Source organism: Orbilia oligospora, assembly GCF_000225545.1.
Source record: "Orbilia oligospora ATCC 24927 unplaced genomic scaffold scaffold00080, whole genome shotgun sequence".
Classification (NCBI taxonomy): Eukaryota; Fungi; Ascomycota; class Orbiliomycetes; order Orbiliales; family Orbiliaceae; genus Orbilia; species Orbilia oligospora.
In genome coordinates, this window is record NW_011645637.1 from 292812 (window position 1) to 307242 (window position 14431).

At 43.1% G+C, this 14431-nt stretch overlaps 2 protein-coding genes across 2 annotated transcripts; one reads left to right on the forward strand and one right to left on the reverse strand.

Annotated features, from left to right (window-relative positions):
- Positions 1 to 3411: 3411 nt before the first annotated feature.
- Positions 3412 to 5036, forward strand: AOL_s00080g85 (uncharacterized protein; the record flags this gene model as incomplete). Its single annotated transcript, XM_011124460.1, has 5 exons — positions 3412 to 3556; positions 3697 to 4024; positions 4104 to 4408; positions 4552 to 4788; positions 4870 to 5036. 5 exons carry the CDS (start codon positions 3412 to 3414, stop codon positions 5034 to 5036), a joined length of 1182 nt encoding a protein of 393 aa, XP_011122762.1.
- A 7644-nt stretch (positions 5037 to 12680) lies between these two features.
- AOL_s00080g86 (uncharacterized protein) lies at positions 12681 to 13653 on the reverse strand (the record flags this gene model as incomplete). The annotated part of the gene is made up of 3 exons (XM_011124461.1): positions 12681 to 12919; positions 12979 to 13197; positions 13341 to 13653. The coding sequence occupies 3 exons, from the start codon at positions 13651 to 13653 to the stop codon at positions 12681 to 12683; spliced, it is 771 nt and encodes a 256-aa protein (XP_011122763.1).
- Between the last annotated feature and the right edge of the window lie 778 nt (positions 13654 to 14431).

Below are 14431 nucleotides of genomic sequence, written 5' to 3' on the forward strand. Positions count from 1 at the left end.
AGTACCCAGTGGAACTTTAACTTTGACCTCGGAACGCCACGAAGTATGGAATTGGAATAAAAGTTGAAGATGAGTATATAGTATGGCTAGCTATTAATTGATGTAAATTAGTCTATACTGATATCATGGTATCACATAGCCAAGAGCATTAGTTATGGTTTACGAGATAACTTAGAATGCCCCGCTATCCAACTTTTTCGCATGTCTCAAAACGGGAGAAGGGGTCGCCGAGTCTATGCGATGCAATGCAGGAGCTAGAACGAGATATGGTTGGCCAAGCGAGAAATCACAACATCCAAGCAATAGCTTGATCTTTCAAAAAAGCTTAGCACCGGGACAGCCTAGTAAGGTTCCGAAGTCGTTACCGCCTGGCTAGTGTTGGGATACTAAATTCAAATTTAACCAATTTGTGGGCTTCATGAGCACATACTGGAATAAAAGTCAACCCCGAGTGCGAACGCCAACAGGTTGTGTGACGCATTACTCCTCGCAGGGCTGAAACTCATGATATCAAAGAAACCTTGAGAATCATGATATCAACAAAAAAAAAAAAAATCCAACTCCTGGCTAGTGGAAACTAAACATACACTGCCCGTAGGCTCGAAAAATAAAAATTCTGCATGATTGCATAAGTACCTGGTTGAAAGCTTTTCGCTCGCCGCTAGAATCTCGGCCACATTAAAGTTTGCGGCGATAATAAGAATATTAATATATTTGGGTTTCCCATTTAACTTAGTAATCTAGATATAATTGTTATTACTTAAGTATACATAGCGCGTAAATTTAGAGTATAGATCTACTTCAGAAGCATCGATAGATACCTACGCCTCACATTTGCAAACTTATAGAGCCACCACCCGTCTTGTGCGCGGGGTTGCTACTACACCTTCAAATGTATTTAGTCGTCAAAAATTTCCAGCCCGGCAAAAGATGTGCATATGCATATGGTTCTACCGGAATCTCATAACATGATCAATTCTAGTTGTGTTACCGCGGGGTCTCATGGGGGCCTGATCATAATGCAGCATTCTGCAAAGATCGCACTCGCAACCCGAAGGATTGCATATAGCGTGCATTTCGAATCATTTAGAATCGCACTCGCAACAACCCACCCCGCCCACAAAATACCATAGCCACCGAAATAACATTCCGAGAGTTTTTTTTCAACAGACCCTATTCATCTTTACTTCTAGCCTGAATGGACGAGGTAGATTAATTTAGGGTAAATCATGGCCTAGAGGTGCTCTAGCCCAATCTGCTCCCAATAGGGCTGAGAAACTCGAACCAGCAGACTTAGGTATTTCAGCCCTACATCAATTGAGTTGAAAGATCAAATATAATCTTCGATGTCCAAACTCTAAGCCCATTCATGCGCACCCTCCGTGTTATAGCCCCTCATGACGGGAAACTCCGTCTTTAGGCTTGATTTCTCTTAATTCCCGTTTCCCCGCCCCACAAAAGGCATATTGAGCGCCGTTAGTTTTGATCTTAACATTCCCAGGCGTCAACCAGGAACCAATTGATATATCATAGTTGAAATTATGAATTTGATCTCATTAGTTGCCAACATAAATCCATTGTGCATGTTAGATGGACCTCAGAAAAAGGGCATTGTCTCATGGGAATATCGCAATTTTCTGCCAGATATCAATATGAATTAATAAATACAGAACTTGTTAATTACTTAGTGATACCGGTAGTACATCCATATATATAAAAAGAAAGAAAATTTTCCTTTCGATATTTATGGTAATCTAGACTAGGCCCTAGCAGTCGTCTCTAAAAAAAAGAAAGAAAAAGAAAATAGTAACTTGAAATCACCGTGCAGTATGTATACATGTAAACATTCACAACCATGCAGTGTACATTTAGGTATACAAGCATCAGTGACCCCAAATAGATATCTTGCATAACAGGGCATTTGATTCGCGGGAAATCAGTATCTAGCTACCGCTCAAAAACCAGATTTATATAATGAATGAATGGGGTCACCGGACTACCAGAAGCTCAAACGCAACTTGGGGCCAACTCGGAGAGCCAAACCAATAAATGGACATCCTCATTTGAGCCAATTTTGATTCAAGTAACATGAAAATTGTATATCTATTTTCATTCGATATGAGTTGCTCGAGCTATCACTTCTGCAAATAATAAATTTGCAGGACTACCTTTAATATTAGTTTCATCTAAATCGAAGACTTTGGTCGAGATTGATCTATTGAAAAGTATGTATAGGATATAAATATATGGTAAATATCAGGAAGCTAAGATTCCCACTTATAAATGGTAATATCATTTTAAAGGAGGGCTCTCGAAACATAGCCGCCTAGTATCTCTCCGCGAGGCCGGCAGGAACGGAGCTGAACCCAATAGTTGGCTGCCCTGAGTTTTTACGGAACTCTGATTCATCAGCTGATAGTTGGTCCGGTATTTGAGCATCCCTAGCCCTGATATTTCAACCGAGAGTGATAAATATAATCGTGAGGCCCTTATTTAGGTTGAAGTCTTATGACCATATGGATCATGGTAGACGGATATACCATACTACGGGATCTAGATCAACACGAAAGGAGGAAAAATGCAACAAAAAGTCAAATCCGAAAGTAATATAATCATGATATCAGAAGCTGCACAAGCTACATGCAGCGGATACGAATACTTCATCAACAGGGCGCGTGAAAATCTAAATAATGCAATAAATTGCAACAGCAAGGTTGCGGCTGATAAAAAGGAAATAATGTGCAACTGAGCGGCATAAGCATTTAAAACTATTGGCGCATGCGGGCATCGAGTGGTTGTTGAGAAAATGTGAGCAAAAGCCGATGCCCTGCATATTCATATTCAAGTGAGCATAGACAATTGCGTAATTGAATTTCAATTATCTAGTTTTGAATGCTCACTTCAGCTCAGCTGTATGATTCTGCATTGATACCCTGAGAATATCTTGGGCTGAAAACAAGGAATGGCGGGGGCGAGCCGCTGTAATTTTCCAAGGTTGTAGAGGAGATAATCGACACAATACTATAGTATACGTAGATAAGACTATATTGTATAATGGAAAAAAAGAAAAGAAAAGAAGGTAAAGGGATTACAATATAGACGGGTCATGAGGCCAAAATATCCAGATTACCCCCAAGCATAGGTCCAGAGCTGAAACTAACAGTATGCAAAAGGCACCATAGCCTCGGTGTATATTCTCATATTATTGTGCAGAAACTTGCACGGGATAGTTCTACTTCATTCTTAGCGCTTCAGCCGAACAAAATACATATATAGAGCGACTTAGAATACTAACCTAGGCTTGGGCATTCCGTTTCACTTCTAGCACTATTTGATAGAATCATTGTTACAATATATCAATATACACTTACAATATACTTAGAATAAGTCTCAAATTAACCAATCTTCAGCATGACAGGCCTAACGGACCAAATAGACGTGGAAGGCCGAATCCTTGCCCTTCAAAGGGCTCGTGCGTTCTTTGAGGAAAAAGTCTATCGTGTCGGTTTTCCTGATTCTTTGCAAGCGTTTTCGAGAGCAACAAGTATTGAGGTCGGTGGGGACTACTAAATCGGATTAGCCGCAGCAACCACAAACAGTAAGGCACTAACCTATCAATCTCATACTTTGTCTCTGTTCTAAATTTCTCTCTTACGTTCATATCATAAATTTTCTTACGGAACGTTACAATTACAGGCCCTGCATATAATTATGTCCACGTATATTGTCAGAAGTCGCCTCCTGATGAGGTAACCGCAGTGACCGGGTGGGAAAAGGGAGACGAGGGTTTCTGGAGTTTCACACCTGCTCCAGTCAGTGGCTTTACGAACCAACCAGGCGACTTTGATCCTATCCAGATCTTCTTTGATGTTGCAGAAGGCCTAGAGCTCGAAGCTATGGTAGGAAAGTGTATGTGGACACGGGCTAGTGCCATAAAGAGCTTCCAAATTACTCAAGGCCTTGTCATACGAACTTCTCAGGGTACTAGATGGGCCTTGACTGTGGGGCATGGTTTTGACGATACGTAAGACCCATAGTATACAAAGCGCAAAGTACAGACTCTTGGTTGCGTTTGCTGACCTGAAAATTACCATCAACATAAGGGCATCGACGAGCGCCGAAAACGCCGTAAAGTTCTGCCGCCTTGCTCCGCCGGCTGTTCCACATGGGCCAAGCCAAGAGTGTGCGCAGTGTAGAGCGAATAAATGCAACTCCGAATGCAAAACACTTCCCACGAACACCCGGGTTACTGTGGCATCGGGGCTAAACAGCATAGTTACATTCAATCCGGAAGTTGAGAGTTTGAACTGGCTAGATTTTGGAGCCTACAATATACCTACTAATAACGCTGCGTTACAATTAAATACATTATCCGTTCGGGAGGTTCTACAGCGAACAGGGCAATTACGTAAGACCAAAACTTTTAATTTCCTCCTGCTTAAATTTCTAATATCGGGTTTCCCTATATTCTTTCCATAACCAAAAATAAGCATTCTGACGTATAAATACGGATACGTATATACCCACATCTAGATATTAACAATCCAACAGCCTATGACGAGATTGCCGGGCCCATAAATGGCATTCAAGGCGTGGCTACTGACCTTCTAGACATTGATTATCTACAATATCTATCGGAACTACGACCAACTGGCATTTTCCTTTTTAAGAGAGGTAAAAAGACGGGCTGGACATTCGCAAGACTCCTTACAGTTACCAAAACTCGGATTCGGGCAGAGTGTATCGGGCAGAAGACAGGTAAAGGCGACTGTGGTGCTATTTGGTGGGGTATGTACACCGGCTCTACCCTTCATTCATATTATCATGCCTCTTAGGTATATCTAACACCTGTGTCTGCTCTATCACTAGTTGTCGATGCATATAGCAAAACTGCTTCACCAGTTGGGTATCATAGGGCTCGAGACGATACAGTAGCCCATATAGTGCCATATTTAACAGCCTTGGGACAGTTGACTGTAACTGATCAGAGATTCAATGGATACCAATTTCAGTCTCTGGATAGTTATACCTGGTAAAATTTAAAGGAGGGCTTAAACCCCAAAACGCCAGCTAGTATTTTGTTGAGTAGGGTCTTTGTATCTACTTATAGGTTATAAATATCAAAATCTTTAAGCTTTCATAAAATCAATTTTGAAATTTGTTATCCTAACCTCTAGAGCCCAGTCCATAACAAAATTTCAAAACGTATAAAGGAGCTTGAATATTATCGAAGCATGTCGATATGTCGACATGTCGCTCTGTTCCGGACCCTATCTCAAAATGTCAGTTCTGTGCGCGTACACCATGACATACCCAGTAATTTAATAAAATATTTATATATATAGGGTATTAATTCGGCCCATAAGGTCCTGATCTTCAAGGATAAATTTGTGCGTAAGTATATATAATCTAGATATTTGAGGATATGAGGAAATTAGAACTTCTCTCACTAACGCTATAACGCCGAGACCAAAATATCGTTGTGTATTATTAAAAAATCTTCGTACATTTCGATCACTATATGCCTTCAGGGCTACATGGCCTAGTCTATGAGAAAGCATGAATTCGAACTAATTTGAGTGGGAGAGCTTGAGAGAATCGAGTAAGCCCGTGAATGCCGCAATAGTTATATTTGCGTTATGCAATATGCAATTACAGCGACTAGACCTAACCAATATATATAAAATACCCTCGGATTCGACAATATCGATGAGGTCAATATGATACAATCTAAGAATGCAGCGCCGAAAAAGTAAAGATCTAGAAGCTAGAAGAAGATCCAGTTGGGTGTTCTCGGGGCGCCAAAGCTGAAAAGGCTGTGCTGCTAAGCCTAGATTCGATTGCATGTTCTCTATGAGCTCCACAACGGCCATCTGCATTTATCTGACCCATCCACGATCGGACACGAACACTACGGCCCGTACCATGCCTTAGCCCATCGATCGGAAAGCCTCATTCGTCCGTCATCCCGCTGGTCTGAGACATTGGCTCCACCACAAAGCAACACATTCGAGGCCCCAAAATAAGACAAAGCTTTCAGGACAAATTCTCACAGACAAGCCAATTTAATTTCCAAATATCAAATTATACCCTCGAAATGGGATTAAAATCTGCTTTCTATATTCAAGGTTATAAAAAGTTGATACCAAACTCTCCTAGTATCACAACATGCTTGACGACGTTTCGTACGGCTTCTGTCATACGAGCTTCGCGCTCATGAGTCGTGACGTACCATATATGCATATATAGGCATGTACTTAAAAACCAAGACGGTAACTCGGTCGCCGATTTTACATTCATCCTCATATTGTCTTGCAAAGGGTGGTGCTAACCAGTAGTATAAGTGCCGTCATGACGGTGCATGTGCAGTGTGCATACAGCCAGTAGGGGAGGCTTGTTTTGAAAGCCGTAGGCGCGTAGAATTGCAGAAATTCCTGAATAAGCGAGTCTGATAATCTAAATAGCCAATCAATAGCAGACCTAGATCTTGGAATGAGAATCCAGAACCATCTATGTTGAGATCGTGATATGGTGACACGGCATAGTGAGTGTACCTACCCAATAAGTAGTCATGTGCCTACGGACTATCGATCGATCGCAGCTATAGAGTCGGCGAGCTGCTAAGTCTGCATTCATAATCTAGATAAAGAGCAATTAAAAACTTAGACCAGTCTCTAGAAGTCGATACTTACATTTCCGTTTGTTTTATTTAGTTTCATCGAGTTTGATGTGGAGAACGTGTTATGTAAGGCTTTGTGATTCTAGATATCAAATCTGGGCGTGCCGACAAACGAAAAAAAAAAAAAAAGGAGGTAGAGATATGCGGATAGCTACCAGAAGTTTTCCTACTTCCTACATATGCGCCTGTAAATGCAACTTGCTGCGACTAGGGGTAGGTTGGGACGGAAAGATTTATGATGTGGCATGGCAGCCTATTCCGCCCAGGACCTTTTGTCGAGCGGCAAATCATCCACACCTCGTAACTCAACTCTCTCACGGACTCTGCACGGACAAAGACATTGATGCGCATGCTTTCTAGCACTGCCAATTATTTACCTGCATATGTAGGCCGAAATTCTTCATATTTGCCCCGACGTAAGGGAAGCTATCATACCTTGATTCTCGCAGCTGCATATCTACCACAAATTCTTGAAGCCGAATAATGCCTCGTCCGCATTTAATCAGCATGCAACACCCCAAATCTTGTCGAGATATTGCCTAATGCGGCTCTTCCGGGTGGCCGAAAAGAAGCCGAATCTCTTGTCGGGAAAACTTTCCAGGACGTGGCCACCCCGAGCTCCAGGACAGAGGAACACGTTGTGGAAAGAAGCAAGCAATTCGGTACTAGAGTGGCAAATTTACGATCGGACAGATATGCACATCAAGATGCAGTGGTCATGACCTCAAGCTACACCCGGTTCCTGGGCTCCAAGGGGCCGAAGTCGTGGTGTCCCGAGGGCTAGGCACATGCCAGGATAGACGTATACGCATATGCATATATGGCACAGCCCTTATCGATAAGAACGGGAAGAAGTGAAAAGATATTGCACCGCGAGGGCACGATGTTGTCTCATAGATCAGGTGTCTTACGGGGTAAAACGTCTGATTTACGAGACAATGAAGGGCAGAATGTTGTTTTCATTTGAGTTTTCTACTAAGTAACTAATCTATCTAGATGTCTATCTATCTTCTTGGATTTATCATACATAAAGCTTTCCTCTCCGTACTAGCTAGATCTTCGAGGTATTGAAAGAAACTAGCTAGCGAGGAAAAAAGCCTACCATCTAATTACTTTGAGATATCTCAATGATACCAATTTAATGCTGTTCCGTGCATACAATCCGTCGAATATCCAATCCCCACAAGGGAATTTAAAACAAAATCTTGCTGTCCAAAATCAAAATGATATTTATCAACCCGGAATAACTCCAACCCTATGTCTTCTGGCGACCATTTAAATATTGTGATCCTGGCGCGCCTTTATAGGCAAACATGGTCCTCCAAAGTTATCCCATTTTACTAGCTATTTCTTGATTTCGAGATAAAATACGAACCTCTGAACAGAAAGTTGTCTTGCAAAATTGCGAAAGGGTTATCCCTCGTGAAGTTTCAATGCTGGGAGAAAACGCGTGTCGACTAGCGGCACAGCATACTAGCAGCGCTCAACAAGGCTGTGCCACAGCAGTTAAACTTTGCCCACTATGAGCAACGGTTGGAGATATGAGAAGGCGATACTGTTCACAAAAGAATCAGAGGGAGAAGGAGGGCCCTTATATAATATTCTCGTCGTAAGAAAGTGGTCGCTTACTGTCCAGATTTCATATTCCAACTAGAATTTCCCTCGCATAGCTGAACGTTGCAACAAACCCGAGTATCAGAACCCTGGCGTTAGACATCCCGGGCTACCAGGGGAAGCAGCCACGAAAAACAGCGCACAGCAATATGAAACCTCCGCTTGAAGCCGCCAAAAAAATAATCCCGGTTGGTTGGAATCCGGCTGTGCTGGCAGGAAAGAAACGAGTCCTTTGAAGCCTTGTACCGAAGCCTATCGCTGAGCCGAAATCCTATCCTGGCTGGCTAGTCGCACAGCACTTAACCCCACTGTCCTCCGCCCTCGAAGAGTCTGAACTATCTCGCAATCGAAAGGTCCAGGCGGGAACTCTGTACCACATACTTCTTGCATACGCTGTAAATGTGGATTTGTCTCGAGAACATCGACATTTACCACATCTGGAAAGGCGTTGTTTGCCCTGCTAGGATAAAGCCCAGGGAAGCTCACCCCTTGCCTTCATTCCAACGATATATACGTTGGATTTCTTTGGGGGTTTCTAACCGCCTTTTCAGAAGAGGCCATTGGATAGAATATTGACTTAGAGTTCAACATTCTTTCAGGCTGGAAGGTAAATGCCCAAGGCCTGCGTGTATTCGTAATGCACACCGCCGCTACGTAACAGGTACCATCCAGTCAGGTCGGCAATCGCGTGGTATTTTTGGTGAGGCGAGAGAAGGCTGTTGTTCGTGGTTGCATATCCATGTGCGTCTGCAGCGCAGCGCAGCTAGTAAGTTTGCTTTATGCATGGCCAAAAAACTAACTACTAAGCGTCAAGATATCCTGAATCGACGACTGTGACACGACGTGCCTCCGGCTCTTTAGTGGAGGAGCATGGTTCGAAGATTGTCTGTCAGAATGTTCAGAATACGAAGCATTGCATTGCAGAGAGCTCGATAACCCGCCGAACCTTGATCGGCTTGGACTTGGAGTCTTGCCCGAGCTCGACCGAGCGGGAGGTTTACTTTTTCTTTACTTACAAGACATTTACATAATCCATGGTATTTGCAGCGGTCGAAGAAGTGAACGAAGTTAATGAGTGCAGAGAACATGAATTCAAACAAGTAAATGAATGGCGGAATGAGGAGCATCACGATGCCCGAAGCCTCAGGAAGAACTTGGGCGTCTTGTTTTGCCAAGACATCACCAAAACGCAACAGAAGTCAACACTTTGCTCTTTTATCGATTATCCTGAAACAGAAACTACGAAGATATACCCTGTCCTTACAGCGCCGCCCTAAAATATGAACTGTTGCCAGTTACTGGTATTAATTTCTAGCTAAGTTCGCAATGCCTCCTAAATCTCTTGAATTTCGGTGGCGGTAACGCCTTTCATGCTAATATGATGAGACTAGCCTAGAAAGACGACAAACCTAACCGCTAGTATCATATCATATGAAGTTACGCCGCCTAACCGTGTTCGAGCAAAGTGTGTAGGTAAGTATCGCATAATCCGAATGCGTACGAACCTATTAGTTTCGTAGTGGGACTATAGCTAGCTACGCAAATTAAAGGAGAACCTATTTTCACTTGTCGTAGTAGGAATAGTAAATGTACTTTAACCAAGATACTAGCTTGTTAGCTGGGTGAAAGTGTAGGGACGGTATCTTGTAAATAAACGCCACCAGAGCTTTCAAAATTTGAATCGACTCTCGCATCCTTGACCCCACTTTAGGCCGCCCTTATTGTAGAGCGAAACCTATAATATCAATATCTCAGAAGTATTAAGTTAACACGTGGAAAGGGCTCGAGCTCGAGCCAAGCCACCTGATATGCATGCAGCCGTGCAACATCCTATATCACAATTCCTTTCGTCATAATATCACGCTTCGAAGTGGAGAAAGCAATAACAAATAAACGGTCTTTACGAAAACAATCGGACTTTTCAAACATGGCAGCGGTTCCAAGTTGGCCTTATCCTTGTACTGTCCTAGACCCCTTGTATTCAATCCGGTTCACCAAGTCCTAATTTAGACTGTATTCAACTGAACTTCAAATACTAGCAATCATACGCCAACCAATTGTGAGTCCGTTTGTAGACGGCATGAACCTGCCCGTTAAAGGAATCCCGGTCTTTGGTACAGCTGTGCCTATGTGGCACGGTAAACCTTAGTACCCAAGCCGATTTTCGGGTGTGAGTGGACCCTGGTAGCTTATAGCCTTTCAACACAAGGAAACACCGAGGCAGACAGCTTGATCTTGATTTTTCAGCTACTGTTTACGAGGAGACAATATTGGACTCTGAGGGCTTTTTAAATTGAATTTAATCTTACCATTTGTCTTCATTGCTTGTTGTTTCCTCTTGCCGTGGTTTAAGCGTGATACTATCGGGATCATGCGCAATTGTATTTCGAAGTTGAATTGGTGGTGATCAGTCTATGCCACAAGAGCCCACCTGATAACCATCCGCCTGATTCATACATCCTTCAGTATAGAATCCATAGTGTTATTCTAAACATACATGGTACTTCCCGCCCAAATAGAGCCTGGTAGAGGCGCTTCTTTGAAATATTGGCATTAGAGGGCGACCCCATTAATTCCTTTGGCTCGTCCCATGTGAGAGATCAACGATCAAAGGGGACAAAGCAAATATGCAAAGGCGACGGGGTATTTTCGAATACAAACCGACTGCATAGAGCTCCACAGACGTAATCGTATGCCCGGATGCCCATTTCCATAGGCCTATATATAGGTAAGTATACAAGTACCAGTACAAGTTTCAGTATCGATAATGTGGGCCAATCTCTGGGGGCCAAAAACAATGATGCAAGACCAAGAACGAAGAATGTTGGCCGATTGGAGGAGAGGCTTTCGAAGACTAGACTTCAAAGTCGCCGAAGAAACGGAGCTCTTCGTTTCAAAAGGGTGGTACGCACGGAAGCTTGTGAGAATCCTACACAGTCGCCATGTGATTCAAGTTGAAATATGTCTACAGTTGTTCCATATGCGCATATGCAAGGCAGAAGATAGACAATCTAGTGATATCCAATCAACTTGATTTTCATCTACTGATCATGCGGGATTTAGTGATGAACTTATCCGATTCTCCGGGTCGAGGGGAAGGAAAGAAGAAATATGAAACCCGAAAGGATGCAATACTATCGGTGCTCAATCACATTTCGCAGACTGCAGTCCTAAAGGAAAGGGGTCGTACGTATGTATGGATAGAGCTACCATATAGATATCTCAAAAAATGGTCTTATCACGATGACACTTCTGGTCAGCGCCGGCAACTGCCACCGAACAAATCAAATCTAAGAAAATTTGAGTTGTCGCCGATATGTATTTTATGTTACTTTGTTACGAGCCTCAATGCATGACCAGATTCAATATCCTAAACGAGTAAATTTTGGTCCAAATAGAGGATTAGTTTAACATTCCTCAAATTTGATCTTTCGCGAGCTAACTTCTCGATATCGCGATGGTGAATTCGTGAACCGAACTATCGGCCTTAAGGCCTTGTATTTGCAGTCGGATAGATACCAGCACCAGACACTGAAAACTAAAATCTATTGACTTTACAAGATTAAACCTATCCCGGACCTGCGTACGTTTATACTCGAAGACGATTTTTCGGTCTCCCTAGGGCCCTTTCCAAACCAACTAAGAATCACATTTTGTGTCGTGCTATGGGTAATACTGGTCTCGTTACGGGTTCGAACAAATTGTTCGCTTTTTTCCGCGTTCGTCCTTATGCGTCACAACTTTCCCAGCCTACTGTAAGGCCCTAATTAAGGCCCGATAGGAACTCCACCAGCTGTATTCTCGCCTTCGGTTACTCTTGGTCATCCCCGATCTCTTCAACCAGCGCCTAAGTAGCTGTTTTTTCAAATCAAGTTTACACGTCAAAAACATTAATCTCGTGAAGCTTCGAAGGGGGAAAGTATTCCTAGTCAATAATACTAGTAACTTTTCTTATGCTTTCCGAGACCTCCAACATGCGCATGCGACGAATTGTGGATTTTCACAGTTGCAATTGATCGAGGGCGCCTGAACTTAACATGCGGAGGCTTCGAGGCTAACATACGGATACGAAGAGCTAAATTGAAATCCAATCGTCTATCTACTACAAGATTATGCTGTTGTACAAATACACTAACCCATTTGCAACAAAATAAAAATTACACCTTCAAATCCGCTAAATCCTAAACCCATATTGAAGACTAATCTCGAGCTTAAATCCCCTTAGTTCTCCTCACCTTCCACCGGTTCATCACTAGGTAAAATCCCTTCAATAAGTCGGCATAGAGATTAACCGTTGAATGCTTCTTAGAGATAGCTTCTCTCTTCTCCCTTTTCTCTAAGATGTAGGACCGCTAGGCGTCCCGGACCGTTTAATGCGATTTCCGTTTTACAAGACGATATCACCGACCTCCTGTTCACCAGGGAATATGACGTTCTCGATAGCCTTCAGAGTTCCCCTCAACGGTAACCCTACCACATTATCATAACTCCCGTTCACCGACTCCACCAAGATAGTCCCCAAACCCTGGATCCCGTATCCACCCGCCTTATCAGCCCCTTCTCCGGTTCGCACATATGATTCTATCAGCTCGTCCGTTACATTCTTGTCGAATTTGACGATTGTTTCTAGCACCAGAGTCAGCTAAAATACCCTAAGCCCCGAAGCTTATAAAAGGGCAAAATACCTTCGACATGTGTATCCATCACATATCCCGGTGCTCTACCATCGGGCAAGGGACTCATTACACACACTGCTGTGATAACTTTATGAGGTTCTGAATCTCGTAATTGCTTGAGCATATCAATGTGATCTTGATAGCTTAGAGGTTTTTCAACAATTCCGCCAAGGTATGAGCATATTATCGTATCGGCGGAAATAACGAGGGTAGGTTCGTCATCTGAGTCTATCTGTTTCAATTCAGGAATTCAATTGCTTCCGTCAGACCCAGGTTGTATTCGAGGGGAAATCCGCCATTCCCACAAAGACAAAAAGGGGTTTTAGGGTACGCAAATATAAAACCGACCTCTTGTTTATACACGCTCATACACTTCTCCTGTGCAGTTTCAAGCACATATTCTATGGCGGTGTATTTACTCTTATCTAAATCCTCTGCGAAGTCGCTGGGTACAATGTCGAGCTTCGTGAGACCGATTTGGGCTAGAAGTTGTTTCCGCCGTGGAGAGGCTGAAGCGAGGATTACGCGTTTACCACGTAGTGCATTGAGGCAAGGGAGATCAAGCGGTTTGATTGATTTTGCAGATTGTGCGTACATAGCACCAGGCGGCAATGTTGGCTCGTCGCGATAGGACGGGGGCGGCGGATTGCTCGGATTATCGGTGGATGCGAACCAGGAGAACATATTTGGGGAGAACTAGCTAAAAATAGTCTATCGGATGGTTCAGGAGATACAAAAGCTACTGCAATTAGGAAGTTACTCGGGATTGTAATTAGGCCGGTGTCCTTTGTTTGTGTAGGTACGTGAGGATGGGGTATTGATGTTGGGAATGGTGTTTTGGAGAACGTGACTTGGAAGCTAATAGCTTTGGTGATGGGGAGCTTAGCTGTGACGTCTTGGCATCAATCGGGCCGACTTTTTGGTGCAACGTTAACGTCGTTCGGATTCGAACTATTTCCCCTTTCGATATTGGCTTCAACCTCAGCTCAGCGCTTTCATTCATCCGGCTCCGTCAACTTCCATAAGACTTTACTGGTATACTGTCTAACATTTGATATTGAGGATATTTGGGAATATGCAATTGGCGATTTGTAAGCTTCCAAACCTGCCGTTTTCAGGAATAGGTCCGTCAGACGTGAAACATCTCAAGCTAAGCTTCGCGCGCGTACGTCGAAATAGGCTTAAGATCGAAAACGTCATGCTGTACGTCGTCTGTTACTAATACCAACCTAATCCCTCGGCTTAAAAAAAAGATACCTGCAAGAATCCGCTTTTTTCTCCCCGCAAAGAATAAATATCCTGCTACCGTCGGCAAAGCCGGCGAGTGGATACAGGGCAATTAATTGACATGCTTCACACGCGAAATAGGTGCCTCAGTATTAAACATCAGTGCCTAAGTTTTTAAGGGGATGTGACTTCGTGTATTTAATGGGAATTCGTTCAAGCGCTTAATTAATGTCGA